At 40.1% G+C, this 24,642-nt stretch overlaps 2 protein-coding genes across 2 annotated transcripts; both read right to left on the bottom strand.

The window, feature by feature from the left end:
- Nucleotides 1-1,182: 1,182 nt before the first annotated feature.
- Nucleotides 1,183-19,656, bottom strand: baz2a (bromodomain adjacent to zinc finger domain, 2A). Its single transcript, XM_055222966.1, is given in 31 exon segments — nucleotides 1,183-3,002; nucleotides 4,163-4,306; nucleotides 4,833-5,068; nucleotides 5,528-5,674; nucleotides 6,103-6,238; nucleotides 6,732-7,015; nucleotides 7,472-7,537; nucleotides 7,619-7,779; nucleotides 7,946-8,101; nucleotides 9,307-9,379; nucleotides 9,381-9,734; nucleotides 9,808-10,415; nucleotides 10,491-10,635; nucleotides 10,717-10,779; nucleotides 10,857-11,019; nucleotides 11,089-11,163; nucleotides 11,232-11,446; nucleotides 11,537-11,791; nucleotides 11,868-12,233; nucleotides 12,320-12,385; nucleotides 12,460-12,521; nucleotides 12,593-12,803; nucleotides 12,868-12,969; nucleotides 13,070-13,178; nucleotides 13,264-13,324; nucleotides 13,401-13,784; nucleotides 14,216-14,428; nucleotides 14,940-16,496; nucleotides 17,886-18,599; nucleotides 18,707-18,830; nucleotides 19,456-19,656. Coding segments are annotated over 31 exon segments (7,416 nt in total). The 5' UTR covers nucleotides 19,462-19,656; the 3' UTR covers nucleotides 1,183-2,842.
- A 1,301-nt stretch (nucleotides 19,657-20,957) lies between these two features.
- Nucleotides 20,958-24,262, bottom strand: LOC117373311 (prostaglandin E synthase 3-like). Its single transcript, XM_033969270.2, has 8 exons — nucleotides 24,106-24,262; nucleotides 22,788-22,901; nucleotides 22,636-22,705; nucleotides 22,450-22,548; nucleotides 22,220-22,303; nucleotides 22,067-22,108; nucleotides 21,934-21,952; nucleotides 20,958-21,853 (listed from the first exon to the last, which is right to left on the bottom strand). Coding segments are annotated over exons 1-8 (450 nt in total). The 5' UTR covers nucleotides 24,108-24,262; the 3' UTR covers nucleotides 20,958-21,833.
- Between the last annotated feature and the right edge of the window lie 380 nt (nucleotides 24,263-24,642).

Raw genomic sequence — 24,642 nt, 5'->3', positions numbered from 1 at the left:
ATATTTTATTTTAAAATGATGTTTGTATTTTCAGTAGATTAACAAAAATACTTTGGCTCAACATATTTCTGAATGGAAAAAAAGATGACAAAATACATTTCTTCAGTCTTAGTTTTTGTAGTTTATTTACATTGTACATTGTATTGTAAGTAAGTTCTCTACCTTTGGGAAAAAAAAAAAAAAAAAGTACATAAAAATGAAATTAACTTTGAATTGATACAACAGATTGCTGGAGGTGTTAACAAAATGACAAAACAAAAATGTCTGAAAAAAATAAAATAAAAGGTAAATAAAAAAATAAAAATAAAAAAAAACACTGGAAAATAAACATTGAGATGACGTCGTTTGGCACTGGAGAGCAGCTGGGAGTGAAGTGAGCGACATGTGGCTCAGACAGCAGCCTCTGACGAGCAGATAAACACAGTGCGTTTGAGAGAGATGAGGGCAGGCACAAACCACCGTCAATAATGAATATGCAAAACCATCATTTATATATTCCAGCTTCCTGTACATGTGTCCCATTTTGAGGACTTTTCACCATTCAAAAGATAGAATATTTTGTTAAGAATTGTTCATTACTATGGCAACAGTTCAAATTACTCTGCTCTCCCAAACTCTAGAATAGCACAATTATTTGTATGCCAATTTTGTGATGTGCTTAGGCGAGTGATTAGATTCAGGATTTGGAAATGTTCCTTTTTTATATTTTTGATAAAGGGATACTGCTCCATCTCAGTCTTTTTAGTCAAAATTAGATTAAAAAAAAAAATTGTCCCAAAGCTTAGTGTTGGATTTCTCTGCTGAAATTAAACATGTACTTAATGGTGCACTGTGTAACTTTTCTGGTAAAAATTATGTTGTTGCTTTGACTTAAATGCCATATTGTGGAACATTCCCTGTATCTAATATTTATATACTTACAGGTAGTTTTTGCTTGATAAACATGTATTCTTACTCCTCACAGATCTGACATGTATCTTGGCCTAGTCGCGTCACCTGCTCGTTTCCATGGAATTAGACAAGTTTAACGTCTTAACATCGAACTGTTGAAAACTCAAGCAGTAACATCGCCATAGCGACAAGCAGTTGGCAGAACGTCTACCAAAAAGAATACATACTGCACATTTAATATTTTATACTTAAAATTAGAGGATAAAAGATAAGAAATTGACAAGTTCATATTTATTGTGGTTTTTATTCAACTCACATGACATTCTACAGATGCACACATTACATTACCTTGATACAACATTGTCTTGTAATACCTCCTCTTATAAATGATGGATTGGTCCTAAAAATATAAAGGAACAAATTTAAAGTCACCAAAACTGTACATTATTAAAAAGTCACTTAACACCACATTTGGTTTTTGTCTTTTTTTCTCTCTTTTGAAAAAAAAAAAAAAAATCACTATGTCCCTTAAATGTGGCAAGGAACATCCAGGTTCAATTCTTATCAGTGAAATAGCGTTCAGTGTAGGAAAAGAAAAGTTTTAAATAAAATTATGGAGCTTTTGGTGGTGTCATGAAGTACACCAACCATGCAACAGGTACAATAGGCTCTCAATGGCAAAGATAAAGAGGGATGAAGAAAGGGATAGAAGGACAGAGAGAATCAATAAAGGAATGTAAGACAGAACCAGGCAGGAGAACACCTACCATTTCAACAAGTCAAGTTATTTTTTTAGCTTCATTGAACAAGCTCAAGTTTCATGTTTAGTTGGTCTAATTTTTAAAAACTACACTGCAAAAAAGATCATTACAAAAACTTAACATTTTGAGTAGTTTTGACTAGTTTAGATTTTGTAACTAATTGAGGATAGAAAGTCACAGGTACAAATCAATTCATCTGAGTGATTTCAGTACATTTTGTTATTTAAGCTAAATTATCACAAGTACAGTAATAAAAGGTGAGCAAAGATAAAAACAATCTTACTACACTGGCAGATAATTTTTATTCACATTTTGTTAAAATCAGCTAAATTGATTTGAGAAATCTAGATATACAAAGTAAATAAACCTAAACTAGAAAAAAACTTCTCAAAAAGGGATAAATGAATATTCTTTTTTGCAGTGTACAGATGCAACAAGTGTTAAACCAACTTCTCAGTCTAAGACCAGACCTGCTCTCCATCCTCCACTTAAAAACAGTGTTTTTCACACATTATCAGCTGGGAGAATGTGATTTTGTGCATGTGGTTAAATAGTGTACATGTGTTTTTGTGCACAAGACTTAAGTAGAGGTTACAACATCTACTTGTGACAGTCCAACAACAGTTTTCTTTAACTGGCCATTTTGTAAGATGTCTAGACATTTCTATAAAGGTAGTCTGTACACGTCCACTACAAGCTATTGCTATTAAATAATCCCAGCTATTGTTTTTTGTATATAGATTTATATATAGAATATATAATAAAAATATATTGAGCAAAAGAAATGACTTCTATGCATAAAACCACATTACATTACATTGCCATTGAACAGGTTAAAACAAGGCCCAGTGTCTGTGAGGTTTGTCAAGTCTGTTGCCGAGGTTTTTCAGAGTTAAAACACGATTCTCCAAAGATGACCTTTGACCCTCGGTGGTGAAAAAGAGTGGGACCAAACGCACCATGATGCTAAAATAACATGGAGAAGCCGTGGAGGGGAATGAGTCCAGTTCAGATTTAGGGCCTTAAAGTGAGGCCATCACAGGCAATAATAACAGACAAAAGCCAAAATCTATACATTTAGACCTATACATCGAGTACACGCGGCTGGACAGCTCCAGTCTATCATAATGCAGAGTGTAAGGGGAGTGAAAAGCACCAACAGTCTGCAGGCCTCACTGTGGAGGAAGTCCTTATTTGTCCTTATTTGAGTAAAACTCCGCCCAGCGGCTTTCAAAGAACTTCCTCATGGAATGTCCGGCGATTCCCACCTCGGACGTGTCCTCGTTAAAGAGCTCGCAGTTATTAAAGACAAGCTGAGCATCTGCCGCAAAGTCCTCACAGCTGCAGTACCTGAGGAGAGAACAAGAAAGGGGTCAAATAAGACTTTACAACAATCGACAGGTGTTCAGAGGTTAACTGTAGATTTTGTGGAGTGGTAGATTGTAAATAACATTTTATCTAAAAACAACTGTTATTAGCTAAATCTACCATGTTCGAAGCAGTGCATAATGTTCATAGAGATGCATTAAGACAAAAGCATATATAGGAAGCTGTGGAACAAACCAATAAACTGCTGGGTCAGTATTGTTAAATACATTAATCACACTATAAAGGACCCTGTTTCAAGAAGCAGGTTTAGTCTAAACTCAGGGTTTGTTAACCTGGAAAAGATCAATGTTTTCAGTTTCACAGAGAGTCACCATGGAAACTCACTCTGTGAACCTAACCTGATCCAGAGCAGATTTTATTGATCTAAGAGTCTGCTCCTTGAGTTGTGGCCTGAGCTGCTGCCATATTTTAATAAATATTTTAGCATTTGGAGTGCATTAACATTAATTGTTCTTCTTAACTTGACATTAAATACATTTATTAGACCTTTATGTGCAACATTGTGATGTTTAAAATTATACTTAATGAGCCACAAAGGTGCAAGTGTAAAAACATATGTTGACTTTTATGTGAAGTACTTTGGTCAGTTGAAGTTGTTTTAAATAAGCTATATAAATAAACTTTAATTGAATTGGTCTTTTAATGCATCATACCAACTATTAATTTAAGTATTACTCTCATTTTAATTAAACCTGAATTTAACCTGTCTGCAGTCACATGATTTCCTGTCCCTCCTCTGGTTTACTGTTGAATCCTCTTTTCTGGGATTCATTGAGTTTAGCTGAGGAGAGAAATCACGATCAAAGTGCTCCAACTCTACTCCAAACCCATTTTCTGAAACCGGGAATTAAGCCCTGTCTGAGTAGGATAGCTCAGTCAGGAATTAAACTCAGGGTTAGTTTAACCTGCTTTGTGAAATAAGGCCAATGTCAGAATACTTTTGAATGACCATTAGTATACACTTTGCATCTTAATATCTCCATTGGTTTACATTAATCTAAATACTAAATGACTAAGAGATGGATGTTTTTTATGCTTATGAAATACCATATAACAGACAGCAAGAGGCATGAGTAGCCCTTGATCAAAGTGTCAAACAACTCCTAGACTGCATGTCTTACCCTCCTTGCAGCAGCCGCTCTCTCATGGTCAGGAAGTCCATGGGGTTTTTGATGATGCGGCGGTATCCAGGAACCAGCCGCGGGTTCACAGGCTCCAAGAAAGGCCAGGCATCTGCGTGAGCCTCCATCTCCATCAGAATGATCCTACAAACAAAGTATTTTCACAGGACTAACATACAAGTTTCAACAGCAGATTTTACACAACCTTAAGTGCATATGACAGGTTTCTGAGTTTTTCTAATTGTTACTTATTCTTATTTATTCATTAATACTTATTTATTATTGCTTTACATCAGTTAAATGGCAGTTTGTAGAAAAGAAGTTAAGAACTGTACAAAATACAGGAAGTAGTGCCAAGTTCTAAAATGGAAAACCTCCACATCATCTTAACATGAAAACTTCCATCTACAATGAAGGGACAAGTTACACAAAAGGCAGGCAATTTTTTGAGAACTTAGACATTCAACAAAATAAAAGTGTCATTCGTTTTTGTGATTTATGTATTGCACTGTGCAACTTAGACACGTTTTGACCCCTGTTTACATTGTGGTTGCTACAACATTTACTTTTTACATTTTACTTTTATGTTTGTACTTCCTGGTTAGCACGGGCAGCTGATGTGAAAACTATAAACTTCACCAAAAAAAAAAAAAAATTATAAAAAACTCACTCGCAGAATGTGAGGTCAGGCTGGTTGCGGGTCACCATGCGTCTACGTTTAGCGCCTGCCGTCTCTGTGGAGGGGCGGGGTGAGGCCTGGTTTGGCGCTGGTTCCTTGTGTCGTGTTGCCATGCCAACACTCCGCCGCACTGTTGCTTCATCCTCTGAACTGTCGTCCTCATATCTCCTCTTCTTCACACGTGTGCGCTTTTTGCATGAGCGGCTGTTAGGTTCAGACTCCACATTCTGAAAAATAAGTAAAAAGTACTGATGTTAAAATTATCAGGAGTGTTTTGGGGGGTAAACTCTGTTTTAAAATAAACCCCAGATTACAGTCTAACTTGAGTAACAATCTGGCCATGAAGGACTGACTTAGTTGGAAGTACAACTAAGTCAGTAATGTCTCTGAGAAGGACTTTAACAGTACAGTCACAAGCTAGCTAGCATTAGCCATCAGTTTTTGGTTTTGAATGTCAACCACCTAAGTGGGACCTTAAACCCTTGCATCACTCACAGGCTCCTGGAAATGTGTTGTCTAAATCCATTTTGTATTTTTTCTTGAGTTGAAACACTTTTTTGGCATTGTTTACCAATATGTGCATTGTATCACCATGGTAACTGCTGAACGTTCCACCATAGACAACATGCAGAACTCCACCAGAATAATGTCACTACAAAGTATCAATAACCTAAGTGTCTTTTTACCTTAGCTACGCAGGTCGGACAGAACCAGTCACCCTCTGGTACTTGTGTCATTTTGGGCCGCAGACAGTACATGTGGCAGCCGCGGTCACAGCCGTCACACAACAAGAGGCAGTCGTCATTGTCTCCTTTACGACAAACTTGACAATTCTATAAAAGAAATAATAAAAAAAACATGTAACAGATATGCGATATAAAATGGAGCCAGAAAATCTACACGAAGTAAACAAATGCATTAAAAACATTTCTTTTGAGCATCCTTTCCCTTACATTATATTAGTCATTTAAGTGCATAGGCTGAGGCGCTCAAAAGGAGTAGGTAGACGTTTTTAAAGTTCACTATTGCCCTCAATTTATACCCCCCTTCCCTGTTCCCTAAACAAGGATTAAATAACACATTTTTGTCTTGCTTTGTACATAAAGTTTTTTGGTCAAGTCCTCAAGTTTGAGCAATTTAGATTTTAGAAAAAATTAGTTTCACAATACAAACAAAAACATAACTAATAATTTTACTTAACTTTAAAAGAGTTAGGGTTATGACTGTAAGGATTTTATCTGCAGTTTTAATAGTTTCTTACCACTTTAGTGACCGATCGCTCCCAGGCAATGGCCTTCTCCAACTGAAGCAGACAGAGGCAGACCTGAGGAGCACTGCGGCACCGATCTAGAGCCTGACGCCAGGTGCGTAACCGAGACGTGATCTCATTCTCCAAACTGTGAGAAGTTTAAAAAAAAAATTTAAGAACAATCTACAATGTGAATAGGTTGTGTTCACTTGCTAGAATTTGAGGATGTCGTAATTTCAGATGGTGGGAAAGGGCCTATGTAACTATGGGAGGTTTACAGTTTTTTCAAAAAAAACATCCAAAATAGAAATCCACAAACACTGAACTTTTTTTTAGTGATCGGGTCAACAAAGCTGTAATATTAATCTTATGACTTGAAGTCCATTGAACTAACAACAATCATGCCTTTTGGGTTTGAATAATGGTATCATTTTCAGAGGCTTGTGAAAAAATGTTTATGAATGCTGAAAGAAGAGTTAAGGCCAGTTTTTGCTTCATGTGGATAGACTCAGTAATTACAAAGTTCAGAGATATTTACCACAAAACAAGTCAACAAATTCATCTGACAGATGGTAAATTCCACCATAAAATTCTGACCTGTCTGCCAGCTCAGGTGTCACGTGAACACAGATGAGATTTACCTGAACACGTCCATGGGCTGCTCCTCTCCGGGGGTGGGGGTGAGGGGCGCAAGGCGGATCACTTCGGATGGGTTCCACAGCGGTTCTTTGAGGTAGCGTCGCTCGATGTTGCGTTCGAGGTTGGTCAGCCGCAGCACAGCCAGGTCCAGGGGGTGCGTGGGAATCCGGGGAAGCCCAGACCACTCCTTCTTTGTGCGGATCGTCCAGTCATCCTTCGGGTCAGCGTCGTGCTCGTAATACTGCAGGTCGTCCCGAGTCGAGTCCGGCTCTGGAACTGTGTAGGGCTGAAAGGATAACACAGTTAGTGACAATCTGTACAAAAAACAAGAATGGGGACTCCAATATCACTATCGGCAGATAGCAGTGGTTACTGAATATCGTATCGGTCCATTTAAAAAATAAAAAAAAATCGCCTAAAAGTGATATTTTGCAATTTTTTTTTTGCCATGCCCCAGTCTCTGTGTCATGTGTCTCATTCTGTTCAAAAAAAGACAAATCTGATGTACTGAAAACTTTTTTGTGTGAATTTTTTACTCACCAATTTGTTATCTCTAGCTTTAGGCCCTTAAATGTATTTTAAATTGAAGTAAATATCGGCATTGGCAAATATCAGTTATCGGCAACAGCAGCGGGTCAAATATCAGATGTTGCATTCTCTCAAAACAAAAACAAAAAAAATCCATATTGGACTATACTATTGGATAAAACACAGAAAACCAAAGCAATTCACTCAACCTTACCTGAAACTCTGGTACTGGTGTGTCTCCACTAGTGTCAGTGTCATTCAGAGTACTCTGTGGAGGTGCCTACAGACGAGACAAGAGGAAGTTAGTATTTAAAAAATCTTTCCGTTGTAAACCTGATGTGAGTGAGAGAAGTCTATTCACTCGAAGATGCAGATCAGCGGTGACTACACGTTGCTCCAGCTCCTCCACCCACTTAAGGGCGCTCAGGTCTGACTCCATGGCCCTCTCCTGGACCAGCCAGGGCTGCTGCAGCGCCTCCAAAAGGCTGTCCTTCTGCTCCACCTTCATATCGAACAGTGGGTCTATGGGAAACAAACATGAAGAAATACTTTAACACTAGAAGCATTTATCTGGATTAAGATCTTCATAAAAAGGCTGCACTAATGACTGTGTCTTTTTGAAAACAGGGTATTCATCAGTATTCTTCATCATCATCATCATCTGTTCTACACAAAATACTCTCCTCACCGTTGGTGGGTCTGGTGCACATTTCAGACAGGCTCTCCATGTGCTTGGCAAGGTGCTTGTGTAGCACCCTCTCCCGGACACCACGCGGGTGCAGGGCCTGTAAGGTGCTGTACAACTCCTCTGGGGTTTTGATCCACCACCAGCCGCGCACCATCGCTGAAAAAATACAGATAAATATAAACGTATTTTCCGGACTATAAGTGGTGCTTTTTTTTCATAGTTGGCCAGGGGTGCGATTTATACTCAGATGAGAAGTATATGTGAAATTATTTAAAATATATAATTTCACATCTTTGTTATTGTCACACTGACAACCGTGTGAGTGCACTCTAGGGTTGTGTACAAGTATCTACTTCTCCTGTACCACTGAAAATAAACATCTTAAATTGACGGTAATTTAAAAGAAATCTGAGTAGGCAGAATATGATTTTCTTTTAGAGGGCATTTTTGTTCAGTCCGAGTCTGATGACAGTCGTGCAGAAGCGGCACTTCAGCTACTTCCGGAGTTGACGGAGTTCAGAAGCCAAACCAAGGATGAAGAATTCAATGGATTTAGTGATTTGGAGTGAGATTGAGAGTAAACTTGTTAGTTTGTTTTTTTATGCTTTAGTTATCTGATTATGCTTATGTTAATATACCAGGCACGTATTCAGTTAGTTGTACATGCTTAATGTAGCTGAATAAATATAAATGTGTTATGTTAACATGCTGTACTGCTATTCAGCCTGTTGTTCTCTAATTTATTGTTATTATAACTTGCCTTTAAAGATAAAATGTCTGTTCTTGGTTTCAGATTTTGTAAAATAAATTTCCCCAAAAAATGCGACATATATATATTTTTTCTTCATTATTATGCATTTTTTCACTGGTGCGACTTATACTCCGGAGCAACGTATAGTTCGGAAAATACATTACTTCAGTTTGACCTTAGGTGGTAACCAATGACCATAAAACTATGAAAACATATGCCTAAATGTGCAGTTTAAGTTGTTGTGGAAATACAATTTAATAATTTGTTAAACCCAGATAAAGCTTTCAAACAGAATTCGAAGCTTTTAAATCAATTTCACTTCAAGAAACAAAAATCACTGCCCACTGCCAAGAGCCACTTTAGTGTTGTCATACTTAAATGTGAAACTTTAAATTTATCATATGGTTTTATACTAGTTTTGATATCAATTGGTTACTTTGTCCTGTTTATGCAAATTGTTTTCTCAGTATCGTTAGTTGGAATGGATATTAATTTAGACACTAACTGTTTACACAAATGTTTTTTATACAACAAGATACTAATCAATACTAAAGCTAAAGAACTGCTGCTGCAAAATGTTCAAAGTGGGACCACAAACCCAAGCACTCACATATGGGAATGGGCCTGACCACCATCTGAGTAAAGTACTGTTGTTCAAGCTCCTGGAACACAGCTGTGGGGGGGGCGTCCTCTACGCCGTGCGGCTGCTCCTCTGGCTCCTCTTCGGGCTGGGCTGCTGCCTCTACTGCCCCTGCGCCGCCTGCGCCCTGGTCGGCCCGGAGTGTGGAGGGCAGAGGTGGTCTTTGGGGCGGGGGGAGCCGGGGGGCAGCTCTCCAGGATAGGGGGGCAGTCTGCGGCCGAGTGTGGCTCTAGTTCACCTGCAGCAGAGACAGGAGCAGGACGAGGGCTGGGGGCTGGTGCAAGCGGAGAGGAGGGAGGGTCAGATGGTGCTACTGCCTCTAGTTCAGTCGGCGCTAAATCCAGTGGAGGACATGACTCAGGGTCTGGTACAGGTAGAGAATCGCTCTGGAGATCAGACTGAAAGGAGAGAGAAAGAGAGACATTAGTTGTGTGGAGACTAAAAAGGTAAAGAGACTGTAAATGGACTGACCTGGGCAGGAGGTGGCGGTGAACACGATAGGTGACACTGGGGTAGTTGAGGGGACAATTTTGGGGGGGACTGAGGGGACTGAGGGGAGAGTTTGGGGGGAGACTGAGGAGAGGCAGGTGTATCAGGGTTGATCAGAGACTTGTCGTCACAGGGCTCTTTGGGCAGTAGGTTAAACCACTGGCCCTGCTTCTCGGCCATCTCCTTCACACTCTCCTCAGACTCTACCCCGGTGCCGTTGGATAGAGCATCGTGGGGCTGGCTAAGCCTCAGTGCAGCCTGAGTGAGGTCACTGTGAGGAGACACTGGCCCCTCCTCTCCCCCTGAGCGAGCACTATTCCGGCGCCTACGCCGGATCTTGGCCGTGCGCAGGTGCAGCTCCACCTCAGGCTTGATCTTTCGGGGGCGCCCGCGGCCTCGGGGCTGGCTCATGAGAGAGGCGGTCCCAGGGAGGGGATCCTCGTCTGGCGACAGGGCCTGTGCGGCCTGGGGCTGAGAGGACGCAGAGGGAGGAGTGGTAGGCACTGCGGTCTCTTCGGTTTTTAACTCCTTTTTGGGCTCCTTTTTGAGGAAAGTCACAGGAACCTCAGCTACAAGCACTTCATCTGAAGCTGCAAAAAAATTCAAAAAAAGGTGTTATATGTTAACAAATAAACACGTGTCTTAAACAATTTATCACAACTCACTTAATATCTCTTCTGGACCCTCCACGAGAACCATGCCAAGGTTGGGCAGAGCGATGTATCTGCGCCTGAAGCGGTCCTGACCCAGAAGAATGGCTCTCATGGACTGAGACGACTGCAGCAGCTTCTTACGGAAAAACACTTGACGCTGTGGAAGAGGAGAACTTTGTGAGAAAGGTCCATAGATGCACATGTCTGCATAATAAATGTGAAAAAAATAAAACGTTACCTTAGTGAGTTTATCAATTTGTCTTTCAAGCTCTGGAACACTAGCATTGGTAGGACTTTCACCCTGCAAGAGGACAACAAATATTTTGATCAAAATATTTTTTATTAGAATAAGCAGTTTCAAGAATACACTACACATACATCACTGAATTTGGGCTCCTCCTTGTGCCGTTTGCGGCGGCCCCTCCCAGTGTGCTCTAAACAGGAGGTCTCTTCTTCTGCCACTCGAGCACTGCGCCTTCTGTCCTCATAACAGAGCTCCTCCTCAGAGCGACCTGTGCGCCGTGCTAGCTCCACCTTCAGTCTGACAGCAAGAGAGCAAGTTATAAAGTTAAATTACTGATTGAATTCTTTTCTATAAAATAGGCCTTACCTGCGCAATTTCCCCTCTATTATCCATTTGTTCTTTCGGTAGTTGGACATATTCTCTAATGTATTGTCAATGTCACTAAAGGAGAAATAAATAATTAACAGTCTGAAATAAGGCAGTGGAATTAAACAATGTATACTTCATACTTAGTGACAATGTTGCTGCCATTCAGTGCATCCACCACAAAGCCCAGGATAGAAGCCTTAGTGTCCGGAGGCAGGGCTTGAAATGTTTTGGTCCTTAAAGTGTCGCAGACTTCTGGGTCGTATCCGTGAGCTTCTATAAAGATACGCAGCACTTCGGACACTGTGCTGCGCGTCAACTCCACGTCCACCAACTTGTCTCCAAGGATCTTAACAGACTAAAGAAAAGGAAATAGTTTTAATAATTATTATTTTTATTATTTAACTGCTAATACACAACACAAGCAAAAGCAATGTGTGAGACGTACTTGATAATGGGAAGGCAGACCCGGGTCCTGGAGGGCTACTTCTAGAAGCTTGATCAAAAGGTCCTGGAGCTCTCCCTGGCTGTCCCCTAACCCCAGCAGACCCTCCTGCAGCGTGGCCAGGCTGGGGATATCCTTAGGAATGTTCAGCCCCAACAGTTTTCCATAGGCATGAAGAAATTCCACCGCAGACAAACAGTGAGCGAAGGAAGAGCCCGAGAGAACCACACCGGGAATGCGGGACAACTCTGGCAAAGGCTAAAGAAGGAGCAAATCCAAACTATGAAAATCATCATCTTAAACACAAACTATGAAAATTATGTTTTACACTCACCTTGTGGTCAACGAGACACATGTCCTCTGCTGGTTTCTTCAGCTCCTCTGCAATCATTTGCTGCCGTCTGCGTTCCTCCAGGCGTTTTTGAGCGAGCGCTCTCCTCTCTGCAGCCCTCTTAGCGGCCTGTGCGGCCTGAGCGGCTGCCTCTGCTTCTGCCTGAGCTTTGGCCAAAGCCTTGGCTTTGCTGCGCGCCCCCAGCACCCTTTTGCCCTGTGCAATCCTCTCCTCGTCAGTCAGCTGAACCACAGGAGCCACAGTCTTCACAGACCTCCTGCGCCCGCGCTTCTTTGGCTCTGCAGACTCACACAAGCTTTGGTGTGCTGACACAGGTTTCCCCTCAGTGCCGGAGGCCTCTTGTTCAAGCTAGAGATAGTTATGAGTCTATTATTATCAACAACAACCAAAAATCTCAACCCTTTTCTCACAAAACAATTGCATGTAATTTCTACCTTTGCTTTCTTCTTTTCTTCTTTCATTTTTTTTATCTTGGCATCCTGCTTCCTCTTCATTCTGGCCTAAAGGGTAACAAAGACAACATTAGAATAACTTTTTAAAATTATATACAAAATTTAACTGATCTTAAATGTACCTTTCTTTTCATCTTCTTTTTGATTTTGGCAATTGTTTTCTTATCCTCGTCAGTGAGAGTTTCTACAAACACAAATATGTTAGCAATCACCCAAAAGGGAGGCCTGTCTTCAATATGTAGTATTCTGACTTACCCTTGGCCTCAAGTTGCGTGAGTAGTTTGGCATCAGCTTTGCTGAGGAAGTCAATCATCTTGGGTTTGGGTGGTCTCCCAGGACGACGGGGTGGCCCATCCGTAGATTTGCGTTTTTCTTTATCAGGGTTTGGAGGGCGACCACGGCGACCAGTGATAGCCATGATGGTAGAGGGCACTTCCTCATTAGCCAAGAGCTCCCACTTCACACCCTGAAATACGAAGAGCCTTACATTTTGTTCTGGCAGTTTGTGACCAAAAAAAGTCTGTACGCACCTCAGAAGTTTCTCTTTCTTCATAGAAGTCTCCCACAGGCATGCGAGGACTAAAGCTGAAGTGCTCTCTGCTCACCACGCTGTCCTGGTGTTTCTTCAAGTACTGAAAGAAATTGTGAAGAAGAAATTAAGAACTGAACTAGATACAAATTTTCAATACAGTGAAACTTAAAATGCTTTTGATAAGAAACCATGGACGCTACCTTGATTATCTCTGGGAACTGCTTCATCCTTCTCCCACATGGCGTGTAATACCAAGTCTCACCCCTCAGACGATTGTCTACTTTCCTGACTCGAATCTCTCGCCGCCAACTAAAAAACACAGGATTTTTATCTCAGTTTATTTTTCACCTACTATTTTAATCAGAATATTCAACAGATTAGAATCCATGGTTACCCATGTTGAAGAGGAAATTGAACTTGCTCCTCTGATGCAACCCTACGCTTACTCGAGTCTCCTGTAGAATAACAAATAGTGAAACCAAAATCTAAAAGTGAGTAAAAACTATTTAGCATGATAAAAAAAAACATTACCTGTAGTGGAGCCATCATCTTCGTGGTCCTCGCCAATTTCACCCGTGGTTTCGGCTGTGGTGTCAGCCCCTGGTTTAGACCCCTCCTCCACAACACCTTCTTGTGGCTGCTGTTTCTTGCGTCTTTTCTTCTTCGGTTTCTCAATATCAGTGCAAAGAGTGGAGACATTGGCTAGGACTGCATCAATGGTAGCAGAGATAGAATCCAGCTCTTCCAAGCTCAGCACAGAAGGAGCTCCAGACCCATCTTCAGCTGTTTCCTTCTTCTTCCTCTTTCTGGAGACCTTTGGCTTGGCACCATCCTCCTGGTTTTCAGTTTCATTTGTTTTAATTTTGGGTTTTCGACCTCTAGGCTTACGCTGTACCTGCTCTGGAGTTTGAGAATCTGAGAAGGATAATCAGACAGTTCAATATTAAAATTAAAAAAAATGACAACACATGTTTTTGTGTGTGTCTACCGCATCTTCACTATATTGTTGACTCAGCAATAATGTAACTCTGGAGAAGATCACTGCACTAAGTTTCAAATGACGTCACAGTATTATATACAATAAACATTTGACACATTTTCTTTTGGATATGTGCTATGTTCAATAAGGAAAACTGGCTCTAGCCCACCATCACATTCTAAAATTGGCAAAAAAATAGGTGCCTTTGAACTGTAAGAACATTTTGCAGTTACTGGGACTTCAGTACTGGTTGTATGGATTTAGTTCTCAGGCATTTTTGCACTGTTGGAACCTTTTGAATATGTTATGTTATTATCAGACATATTGAAATATGAATATACTGTAATATGCACCTGGGTAGACATACCTTTTGGAGTGCGAGGTTTCCGTGGTTTCCCTGGGCTTTTCATCTGACCGTGCATTAGGTTGTGGGCAGTGCTGTCTGTTGGGGTACTGAAGGCCATGAACCCATCTCTCATCCTGAAACTCGGAGGTGTCATGATCCCAAAGGGTTTAATGCGGGAGCGCCCACAGGAGTCTGGAGTATCATGTCCATCAAGATTCCACTGCTCTATGTAACCTGAAGGAGATAATGTGGGGGTTATTTTTCCGGATTGACGGTCATAATAAAAAATGTATATGCCATATTCATGTTCTAGAATTTAATGTCATGATTTCAGAAGGAGGGCAGGGGTCTACATAACTACGCGACATTTTACTGTTTTCAAAAGAAATATCTAAATTTATGATTCGCAAATGTTGAACCTTTTTACTATGTTGAGTGGGACCTGTGAGTTGGATAATTCTGAGAGAGGAAATTAACAGTGTTAGTTCAACCTCTTTTGGGGGGCCATTGTCCTTTAAACTGACAACAATCATGTCATTGGGGTTGAATAATGGCACTAATGTCTGAGGATACACTTCACTCTGTGGCACAAAGTTCAGTGACCAAAAATAAAAATCTTGAAGTTAAAAGACAAATTTTATCATAGAATTCTGACCAGTCCTCCAGCTCAATACTAAACTGTAGCTATTCTAAAATATTTTGTCATGAGAACGCAACCTATGCAACCCTTTCATTCACACTGTACCTTGATGACTTTGCTGTGATGACATATACGGGTGTGACATGGACACATCAGTCCCAATAGAGGGCTCTTCCATTTGTGAGGTACTGTTTAGAGAGGACTCGGCTCCGAGGAAACTCTGAGAGGACTCCAATGCAGTGGAGGCAAAGGCATGATCTCTTGTTTCATTGGCTGAGAAGCTGCTGTCTCTTGTGTTATAAGCAGTAGACAGGTCATCAGAGGTGTCCAGAAGGGAGGATTTTTTTGAATCTTCTAAGTATGAGCTGTCTAAATATGCACTTTCATTGGACAGATATGAAATCCTTGAGCTGTGAGGAAGTCGACCTTGAATAACAGCGGAGCCTTCGGACCCGAAAGCTCTTTGCATGTGGTCAATTGAGGTTTGCCCATCATGGGGTTTGTGAACAGGAGAGATCATCGTCGTCAAATGCTGTGCTGGAAGATCAGGTTTCTCAGGAGTTTTTAAATTATACTTTATTCTTTGTGCAGTTCCATCTAAATGAGAGATGTTTCTATCGTACATGCCGTCTGAAGTTACCAGCTCTCCCCTGTCTTCATGGTGGTGAAATTGGGTTGGAGTTGCATTACGAGACTCGAAATTTTGAATCACTCCAGATGTGGTACCCTTCGTGTGAGGCACAGACACTGAGTCGGGTGGGGCGGACACTGGTGCAGTCCTGGAGGCTTGAGTGGTTAAACGAGGTAGGGTGGACAGAGGTCGGGCTGTAGAGCTATCATTTCCTGCTGAAGAAATTCTATGTGTTTCAGTTGATGGAGACATTGGCATAGCACTAACTAAGCTGGGGGGTGGATGTGGAGGTGCGCTTGCTACGTCATACTGCAGAGATGTTGCCTTGGCTTGTGCTAAGGTAGAGGGCCCTTCTGTACGTGCAATCACAGAGACAGACGAGTTAGCAGAAGATTGAGCTGGGAATTTCTCATGCATACTGTCTGTGGAATCTGGGAAGCATGCAGTCTTCTGAGGAACTGTAGAACCTTGTGTGTTTTTTGGAAGAGTTGACAAGGGTGTTAAACCTAAAGAGGAGGAGCTAGCTGGATTGGACACCTGTGACCCAGAGGTACCTTTTGTTTGTTGTAACATGGATGAAAAGAATGATCTACCTGGGGATGATCCAGTGACAGTGTTGGAAGAATCTAAGGACATATTTGCTGTTGCTTCATCAGCCATTTCTATCCTACCAGCGAGAACAGAGGGAAAAGGAGCAGAGGAATGTGTGAGGGAATCAGTTAGAGAGGGAGACATTTGTGATGGAGTAACTTGTTTGGAAGTTGATTCTGCTGAAGACTGAACAGCGGGTTTGGGGGAAAGAGAGTGTTGAAGAGAGGACAGTGCAGCTGCAGTGGGAAAGCTGGTCTCTGGTGGTACTTTAGCTGCTGGCTCCTTCTTTGGGGAGGGAATATCAGAAGATTGAACTGTGAGTATTTCAGAGTTTGGACTATAATCTTCTAAATGTGAAGCAGCTTCTTTGGGTTGGTCATCATTATTCTTCAGACTTGGCCTTTCCGTGTCACTGGAGGTTTTATCACCATCTGTATGTACTAAAAAAAGAAAAACAGCAGGAAAATATAGATATTAATACCAATACAGTTTTCATAATATATCAATCAAGTCAACCTAATCAAGCCAAGGTGAGAAGAAAAACAACATTTTTTTTCCAGTAATGATTAGATTATCTACAGATAGTTGGATAGAAACTTCATTAATCCCAAAGGAAATTTCAATATTTCTAAGTGGCCAGCTGCTTTCATACAACAACAACAACATCCAACCATTAGATAAATAAATAAAAATAATCACTAAAATATCAGATAAATACAGTGTACATATAAATCATGTTAGATAGAAATAAAAAATTTTTGTGTTTTTTTACTATTAATTTTGATATAGGGGTGACAAGTGTAGGATTATCCTGAAATCCTGAGCTGAAACTAGCTCCATCTCCAGCTTAAGACTCAAGTCATTCCATGAAAGAAATTAGCCTGAGTCTAACCAAAACAAATTCAGGCCTGAAGTTTAAACTGCTGTTTGTGCCTGCTTCTGGAGACTCTGAGCCCATTTTCAGTGATGTCGTTGCTCCATTATTTTGACCTTCTCAAAGTGTGACGTTGTTTATGATCCGACTAAATGAGAGAATAGTTTGATTTGGGAGACAGAACTTTTCCATACATTCTGATCTGAGGAGTGAGACACTTCTCTCACCTTGCTCTACCATTTGCCCACCTCCCCTCTCCCAGTCACGCCACAAGCTGCCTGCATAATGAGTATCCTAGTTAATGCAGAGAACGATGTTGCCTGACCCCCTATGTGTGGAGTTTGTTCTGCTGTGCATGAAAGTGAAGCTGCAACAGAACTAGACGCATGTCACAAGAATTAGCCGATTAAATCAACACATAGGTGCGGGCAGTTTGGATTTGACGGAAAGTGGGAGATGAGGAAAAGGAGGAGAGAGAGACACACGTTATGAAGGAGTGTACAGTGAGAACCCACTGGAAACCAGCTCATTCTCAGCATCCAAACCAGCACCTGTGCACAAAAGTTGCACTGCTCCTCACAACAACCACATGTGCAAGATAATTTAAATGAAATAATGGTCATAGGTTTTGGATTTGTGCTTTTTGTGGCGTCCAGACACGTGTGTCCGGTGTGTAAGAGCACGCGGCTGATGGTCATTACAAGTCTCAGATGACATGTGACTCATAAGTCATTTTTAAAATGTATTCAGACAGAGACAACTGGATTAAACACAGACGGGGGAGTGCCTCTGCTGCGATTTTGTATTAAGTGCTTCTTTAGACATGTCAAATTGTCAAATCCTCAATTCCATTCCATCAAACAAGTTATGCTTCTGCTTTAGCTCACTTCATGGTTTACCCCCATAATTGCACATCTAAATGAAAAACAAATGGAAAATGGAAGACGGAACACACCTTGTAGAACTGTGGATGCTCCTGCTTTGTTTGTGTCAGGACTTCGGTCTCTGCTGGGCCTCTGGGGTGAGACACTGTCTTTAGTGGACAATGGTGACCTCACAGACGGTGAAGACACAGTTAAAGAGCTGCCATGAGGAGGGGTATAACTCTGTCCAACAGAGGGCAGAATCTGAGCCTGGTTTTGGGGCTGGGACGGCGGGTGCTGGTAGTAGGGCATCCCATTGGGCATGAGGCCGTAATGCTGCTGCTGTGGGTGGAGCGGGCGGCGCTGAGCATGGAGCTGTGAGGAGGAGGAACTCTGTGCAGACTGCTGCTGGTGATGGGCCTGACTCTGGTATGCCCCGTAAAGGTTATGGGAACTAAAGTTAAGATGCTGTGAGCTGCTATTCCAATACTGCCCCGCACTGATAGGCATGTTAGGGGGACCTACTCCAGGGGGCTGGTGGGAGCCTTCAATTCTACCATTTAACTGATATTGTCCACGGCTCTGATAGTGAGGCTGGCCTAAGCTGGGGGAGGGCTGCTTCTGATGGCCGTGCGGGGAGCCCAGTGGACCGTACTGAGGGTGTCCTCCCCACAGATACTCATAACCACGGCTACTCTGATGGAGGTTGCTCAGATGTGGGTAAGAAGCGGTTTGTTGTTGGGAACCAGACACACCAGATCCAACTACAGTAGAGATGCCATTCACATTTAGTTCCCCATTCAGGTCTACCAAAGACAAAGGAAGTACATTTAGTTACAGCAAGAATCCAAACAAAAGTAACTTTACTAAAATGTAGGCGTTTACATAAATATACCACAAAAGTATAACTTACTCTTGCCCTGCTGTGGGAAACTCGTGGAGGACCCGTTTGTGTATGGAGATTCCCCTGAGGAGAGTTTCAGTCCTGAGTTTGCTGAGGAGTGGGAGCCATAGTTGAAATGATTATTTGCCTCCATCTAGAAAGAGAAGAACAACTGATGTTAGTATATTTTTGTCTTTGCCTTCCCCCCTCTTCATACGCATTATGTAAAATACTTAGGCCAGGCATAAACGCACTGCACATGTAAAAAAAAACTGTGCATGTCAACAGTTAAAATTCACACTTGCTATGGATACTTTTTTAGTTTATAAATATGAGCAATAATGACAAAGTCTGAAGTGCATCAACACCATTTCTGCCGAACGAGAAGCTCAAAATGTCGCAGCCACTTCAGTAGATGCCAGGCCCGAGCATTGGACAAACTGAATATTACGATAGAAGCTGTTCATTAGCGTTGATGAGCGGCTAGCACACTGCCTCCCAGTCCACCATCACAAATGTACGGCCCAAGCGCAACACTGTGTACTCTGGAACCGGCTAAGCTGTGTTACCTATATATTACAGTTTTCTATAGAGTTAGAATACATTTTCCTGGTTAAAATCGACTCTAATAATAATGTGCAGTTTCACATTAGAACAAGGCCTTTGCAGAAGGAAGCGGTGTGTTAGCCAACTTACGCTAGCGTCTTTCTCAAATGAACAATTTACTTAACGTTAGATAAGCCCCGGCTACACAGTTGTGCTAACATGTTATAACTTACTCTCATAGTCAAATCTCCAACATTTTACACATTATGTTTGTTTAGTTCAAATAAATGGTGTAAGTACTCAAACCATATCACTCAAAAATACTCCCATCAAGGTTATTAGGCTGAATGATCACAATAGATCCTAGCTCACAGATGTTAGCATGATGGCTAGCCGATAGCATCCCTAAAATGAGTAACGCTAGCAGCAGAAGTACAGCGGCGTTGATAGCTCAGAGCCAGGTAATAGGTACTGCAACCACGCTGGGACTTTACCGGGCAGCAGAGAGCCCCCTAAACTACAATATATATCAGCCGGCTTGGTAAAAGTCAACAATAGTGAACTTACTTGGGACTCACACGCAACTGTATAATGAGTCAGTTCCCTTTTGTTCAATGGCTAATGTTAGCTAGCGTGCTGATGAAGTTACATTGTTTACGATGCACGCACACAATTTTCAGAGCATCTTCCTCCCACACCGCTTGAAGTTTCGTTTTACGTAAGTTAAATGGATCAAACCTCTCAGCCCTTGGTATCCACAGGCGCCGATGACTTCTTGTTCATCTAATAATATATTCCGTGAGTACAGATGACCAGGAGATAAATACTAAACAACTATTCTCTAGCCTTTGAGGTTTAAATTAGCAAACATGGCCGGTGTGGTCCAGTCCAGCCATGATCACAGAACAGGCAGAGGCAGAGCGAGCAGTGGTATGTAAACTCCACACTATAAGCTCAGATGCATCCGGCTTACTTTAACCCATTTCACAATATTGAATCATACTTATTGTCTATTTAATATGAACGAACGGATTATTATAGTTATTTATTTCAAATAATTTGAAATTAATACTAATAATACTAATACTAATACTAATAATACTACTACTAATAATAATACAAAATTATACACACACACCCCCCCCCCCCCACACACACACATATATATATATATATATATATATATATATATATATATATATATATATATATATATATATATATATAGGCTAGTGTTTTAGTCACTAGCCTATATTATTATTATTGTTATTATTATTGATTGTGATAATAATAATAATAATAACTTACACACACACACACATATATATATATATATATATATATATATATATATATATATATATATATACACAATATACTACAATATTATAGCCAAAGGAACATGTCCCTGAAAAAAAGCAGGACACAACCCTCCTCCAGACCAAATAAAGAGTCAGGTTTGTGGAGATACAAGCCCACTCACAGTAAGCATATTTTTCTGTTTTTCAGTCCAATAAACACATTCATTATGAATAAACACATTTATTTTGGTATATTTTTTGGCAAAAAAATTTGCATACTGGGGCCTTAATTTTCAGTGTAGTGTTTTCTTGCAATGTACAGATTTCTTAGAAGTGTTAATAAAACTCCAAAGCACAACTACATATCACCCCATTACATCTATTTAGCACTTCAGTCTCAATAAGAATATATATGAGATAGAAAATAACAAGCATTTAAATAATTTCATAAACCGTTTATTAGAAAGATGTAGACAATAAAAAAAAAAAGAATTGTTCACTGAAAAGTTACATTACTTGAATCCCCTCACATTTCAATGACATTGCAGAGATAATTGGGTGTAACAACACATCAGATTATGAACAGGGTCTTCTGGTAAAATGAACTTCAAGAACAGCAACAAACTATATACTGCTCACATCCCAACAGTCGTCATTAAGCTGCATTAGACCACTGCACCCTGCAGTCTTAACATTAGTGCATGTTTCATGGGTTTGGAAGGATAAAGATTAGATGCTAAACAAATACCAAAGCTGATAAGAAAATGCAACTATTGTGAATGTTTTACAAAGACAAACATTGCAATTCAGAAATGCATGTAAGCAATAATTGCGGACCTTCTGGATACCTAATTTATAATAAATACCGTTTTGAAATTTGTTTTTTCTAATCAACAAAGTTGAGTCTTTTTGGATGGATACAAGGGTCTTAAGTCATTAACTACTCTTATCAATTTAAAACCATATCTTTTGGAATGGGCAAAGCTTTCAACATAAAACATATTTCAAAACAAACGTAAATTACACATATTGCTCTGTAGCAAACACTAACATTTTTATGTATTTGTTAATGTGTGCTTAGTTGTTATGACGGCTAACAGTAAAAGAGGATACCCAAAAGGTGCAGTACAGCGAATGGAAGTGGAGATAGCTGCTCTGTACAAAACCATGCAACAACCTTCAGTGACTGATCTTTACACAATCTGGAGACTATTCATTTAAATATGGCTACTGACTCAGATGTATGTACATTTGTTTTCAATGCGTGTGTGCCTCCTGCCGTCAGTTCTTTAATTTTGTTATACAGCAGACTATTCCAAATCAGGCATTTCTGTAAAACATATTACAATACAATTATTTTCAACTTTTGATGAAGAAATGTTCCAACTTTGCTTATGACTAGATACTTACTCTCATCATCACTGTCCTCCTGCACAGAACATAAAAACAGTTAGCGCAAAGTGTAATTATTAAACCCATTATGTAAATCTTATGTAAAAGATGAAGATAAACTAGTTAAATCATAAATTTGAAAATGTCTTACATCTTCTGGCATGTCATCATCGCCATCCATGTTGTGCATCAACTGTAAACAAATACAGATTAAACCATGAAAAGCCATGCAAAAGGTATATTATTTAGAATAGTATTTTAAGATCTATTTACAAAGTATGCAAATTATGAAATTAATATTTACATCTGGAAATTGATCGTAGTTTTCCTCATCGGAGTCATCAGCCCAGTCTTTCCAATTGTTGAAGTCAACTTTAAGCCACGTGAGCTGCCAAAAATACAACATTAATACACATGCCCACTCCTCCATCACCTAAAAACTAAAAATTAAAATAAGATTTAAATTTCAGTAATTATACTTGCATGTTAATTACACCGGTTGCATATTGCACTAACCATCTTAGCTATACTCACCCTTTCTTTCTCTTTCGTTAGCCTCGGCCAAGGGGTCCCAGGCTGAGCTTTTCGTAAATAGAACAAAACCGATCTATCTGTACGTCTATGCTTACATTCCTACATTACAGTGCACAGAAAGCATAACAAAAGTTAGTAATTCACGTTAAGCATAATCAAAGGGTATAGTTAATTTATTCAACTGACATTTTCATCAATGGCTTCAAATAGGTCAATTAGAATTTCGTGCCTGACATTGTCTGTTCCTCCAACACAACTGAAAAAAACAGTACATGTGATTATTAAATATATTTAATGTAGCCATAATTTACATTTTTAAACCACAATCTAACACTTACCTGAAACCACACTTTGTTTTATCAAAATTGACCTTGACATCTTTGCTGTCAGCTACACAGAACTCTATGAAAACAGAGTCCCTCCTGTCGTACCATTTGGTGGTTGCCGGATGCCTATAGAGGAAAATAAGTGTGAAATGTGTCATCAGTACCAAGGGAAAACTATGCATATACCGGGCATGAGTAATTTAACTAGACATACAGTAACATATCTATACATGTGAATTGAACAGAAAAATTTTGTGTAAATCAAGGGTAAAGTGATATTTCTGCCCTTTTCTAGTTAATCAGAAAAGCTTTATTGCAATTGTCTGAACAAAATTCAAAATAGGCATGTGCTTTGGCGATATGGTGCAACATAAAACAATGAAATAAAGTTTAAAAAGTTAAATATACACACTTTAGCACATTCCTGGTGTGTTTTGAAAATATCGTTATCGAGATAATCCACCTGAAATATTGAAGTAATATTAATTTTTGTCAATATCGCCCATTCCTGTAAGCAGCCAAATGCTCAGGCAGAACAGCTGGCAATCAGATAGTGTTTGTATTAAGTTTCTGTCTCGTCTCTTGTTACCATTGTGCTCATGTGACACTATGGTGACATCTGTTAGTGATCATTGAGAAAAAAATGTACTGTAAAAAAACTGTTTAAAAGGTTTGTTTTGGACACCAAGTCACGAGGGAATTAGTTTTCATTGAAATAAATATATATTCTACTGGTGACCACAATAGAAATGTAAAGAGTGTAAAAGTAGGAAATATAGCATAAATGTATAAATTAGTTTATTTGTCAAATTACAGTCCGCCTGTTAACCTACATTATTTGGTCCAGAGAGGGCAGTGTAGCCTTGTGGAGGTTAGTGATGGACACCAATTTAAGTTTGTAAAGAACATTTACATATACATTTGACCCATATTGGTGTTAGTGAATTTCCGAGCGTAATAAATGCATAAAGGATCTGTTCTTGTATAGGAAAATTACCATTCAGTAAACCGAGCGAGTACTGTTGTTAGCCACTAGTAGTTTAACCACGCGGTACACACTCATCTAAATGGAAACGGAAAGCAAAACCTACTGAGCCATTGCTGCAAATAATACCTCGTGATCCCCTGCTATAAGTTTGTATATGTTTTCATTCATTTCAGAGCACGTTTTGAGCGCACTATCCTGTGTTATCCTCTCATAAGGCCATCCATCCTCCCGCCTTCAGCAAGCGTGTGTACGGCTACGCTACCACTTTACTAGCCTTAGAAGCTACGACACAATACCTTTCAGCAGCTAGATTCACGTCGTCTATTACTTTAGCTAACTTACATGTCTGTATCTGAAGAAGGCTTCCTCTTTGCAGAGAACAGTGATTTGGAGAAAACCCGGGTAGTTTAGTACAGAAAAAGGAAAAGTGCAGACGCCTCTCAGTCCGTGGACTCTATTCCGGATCTTAATGCGTAACTGAGGACAAGAATGACGCCGTGACGTAATTCAAGCGTACCAGACGTTTCTAGAGCTTTCAGAGCCACAGCTGAGGATGATGTTTAGGACTGTTCAAATGGACACGATTATTCAAGTATTGGTGTAAGGAAACTACAACAAAAACTGAGCAAAAGTGTGATAACCATTATACTCTATATATCCTTATCTACTTTTGACTTATTTTACTTCGAATTCAAATCTACAGAGAAATTGAATTATGCAGAAATGTTCAATGCAGTTTATTGGAAATCTACCCGTCCCACACATTGACTATACATATAAAGTCCCATATCACGTTAATGAAGTATTGTTTACAATAAGAGTATAAGAATCCAATGCTTTTATAGAGGTTTGGCAAAAATATTTTAATGTGTTAGTGTC

The sequence above is a fragment of the Periophthalmus magnuspinnatus genome, chromosome 7, assembly GCF_009829125.3.
Source record: "Periophthalmus magnuspinnatus isolate fPerMag1 chromosome 7, fPerMag1.2.pri, whole genome shotgun sequence".
NCBI lineage: Eukaryota > Metazoa > Chordata > Actinopteri > Gobiiformes > Gobiidae > Periophthalmus > Periophthalmus magnuspinnatus.
Note: the sequence above shows the minus strand (reverse complement) of the source record. Positions and strands in the feature narration are given on the sequence as shown.

Excerpts from the sequence above, each read along its gene's own strand:
- LOC117373311 (XM_033969270.2), bottom strand. Across the intron at positions 22,304-22,449 it reads TAACGAAAGAGAAAGAAAGG|CTCACGTGGCTTAAAGTTGA; the intron begins GTGAGTATAGCT and ends TATTTTTGGCAG. Across the intron at positions 22,109-22,219 it reads ACTACGATCAATTTCCAGAT|TTGATGCACAACATGGATGG; the intron begins GTAAATATTAAT and ends ATTTGTTTACAG.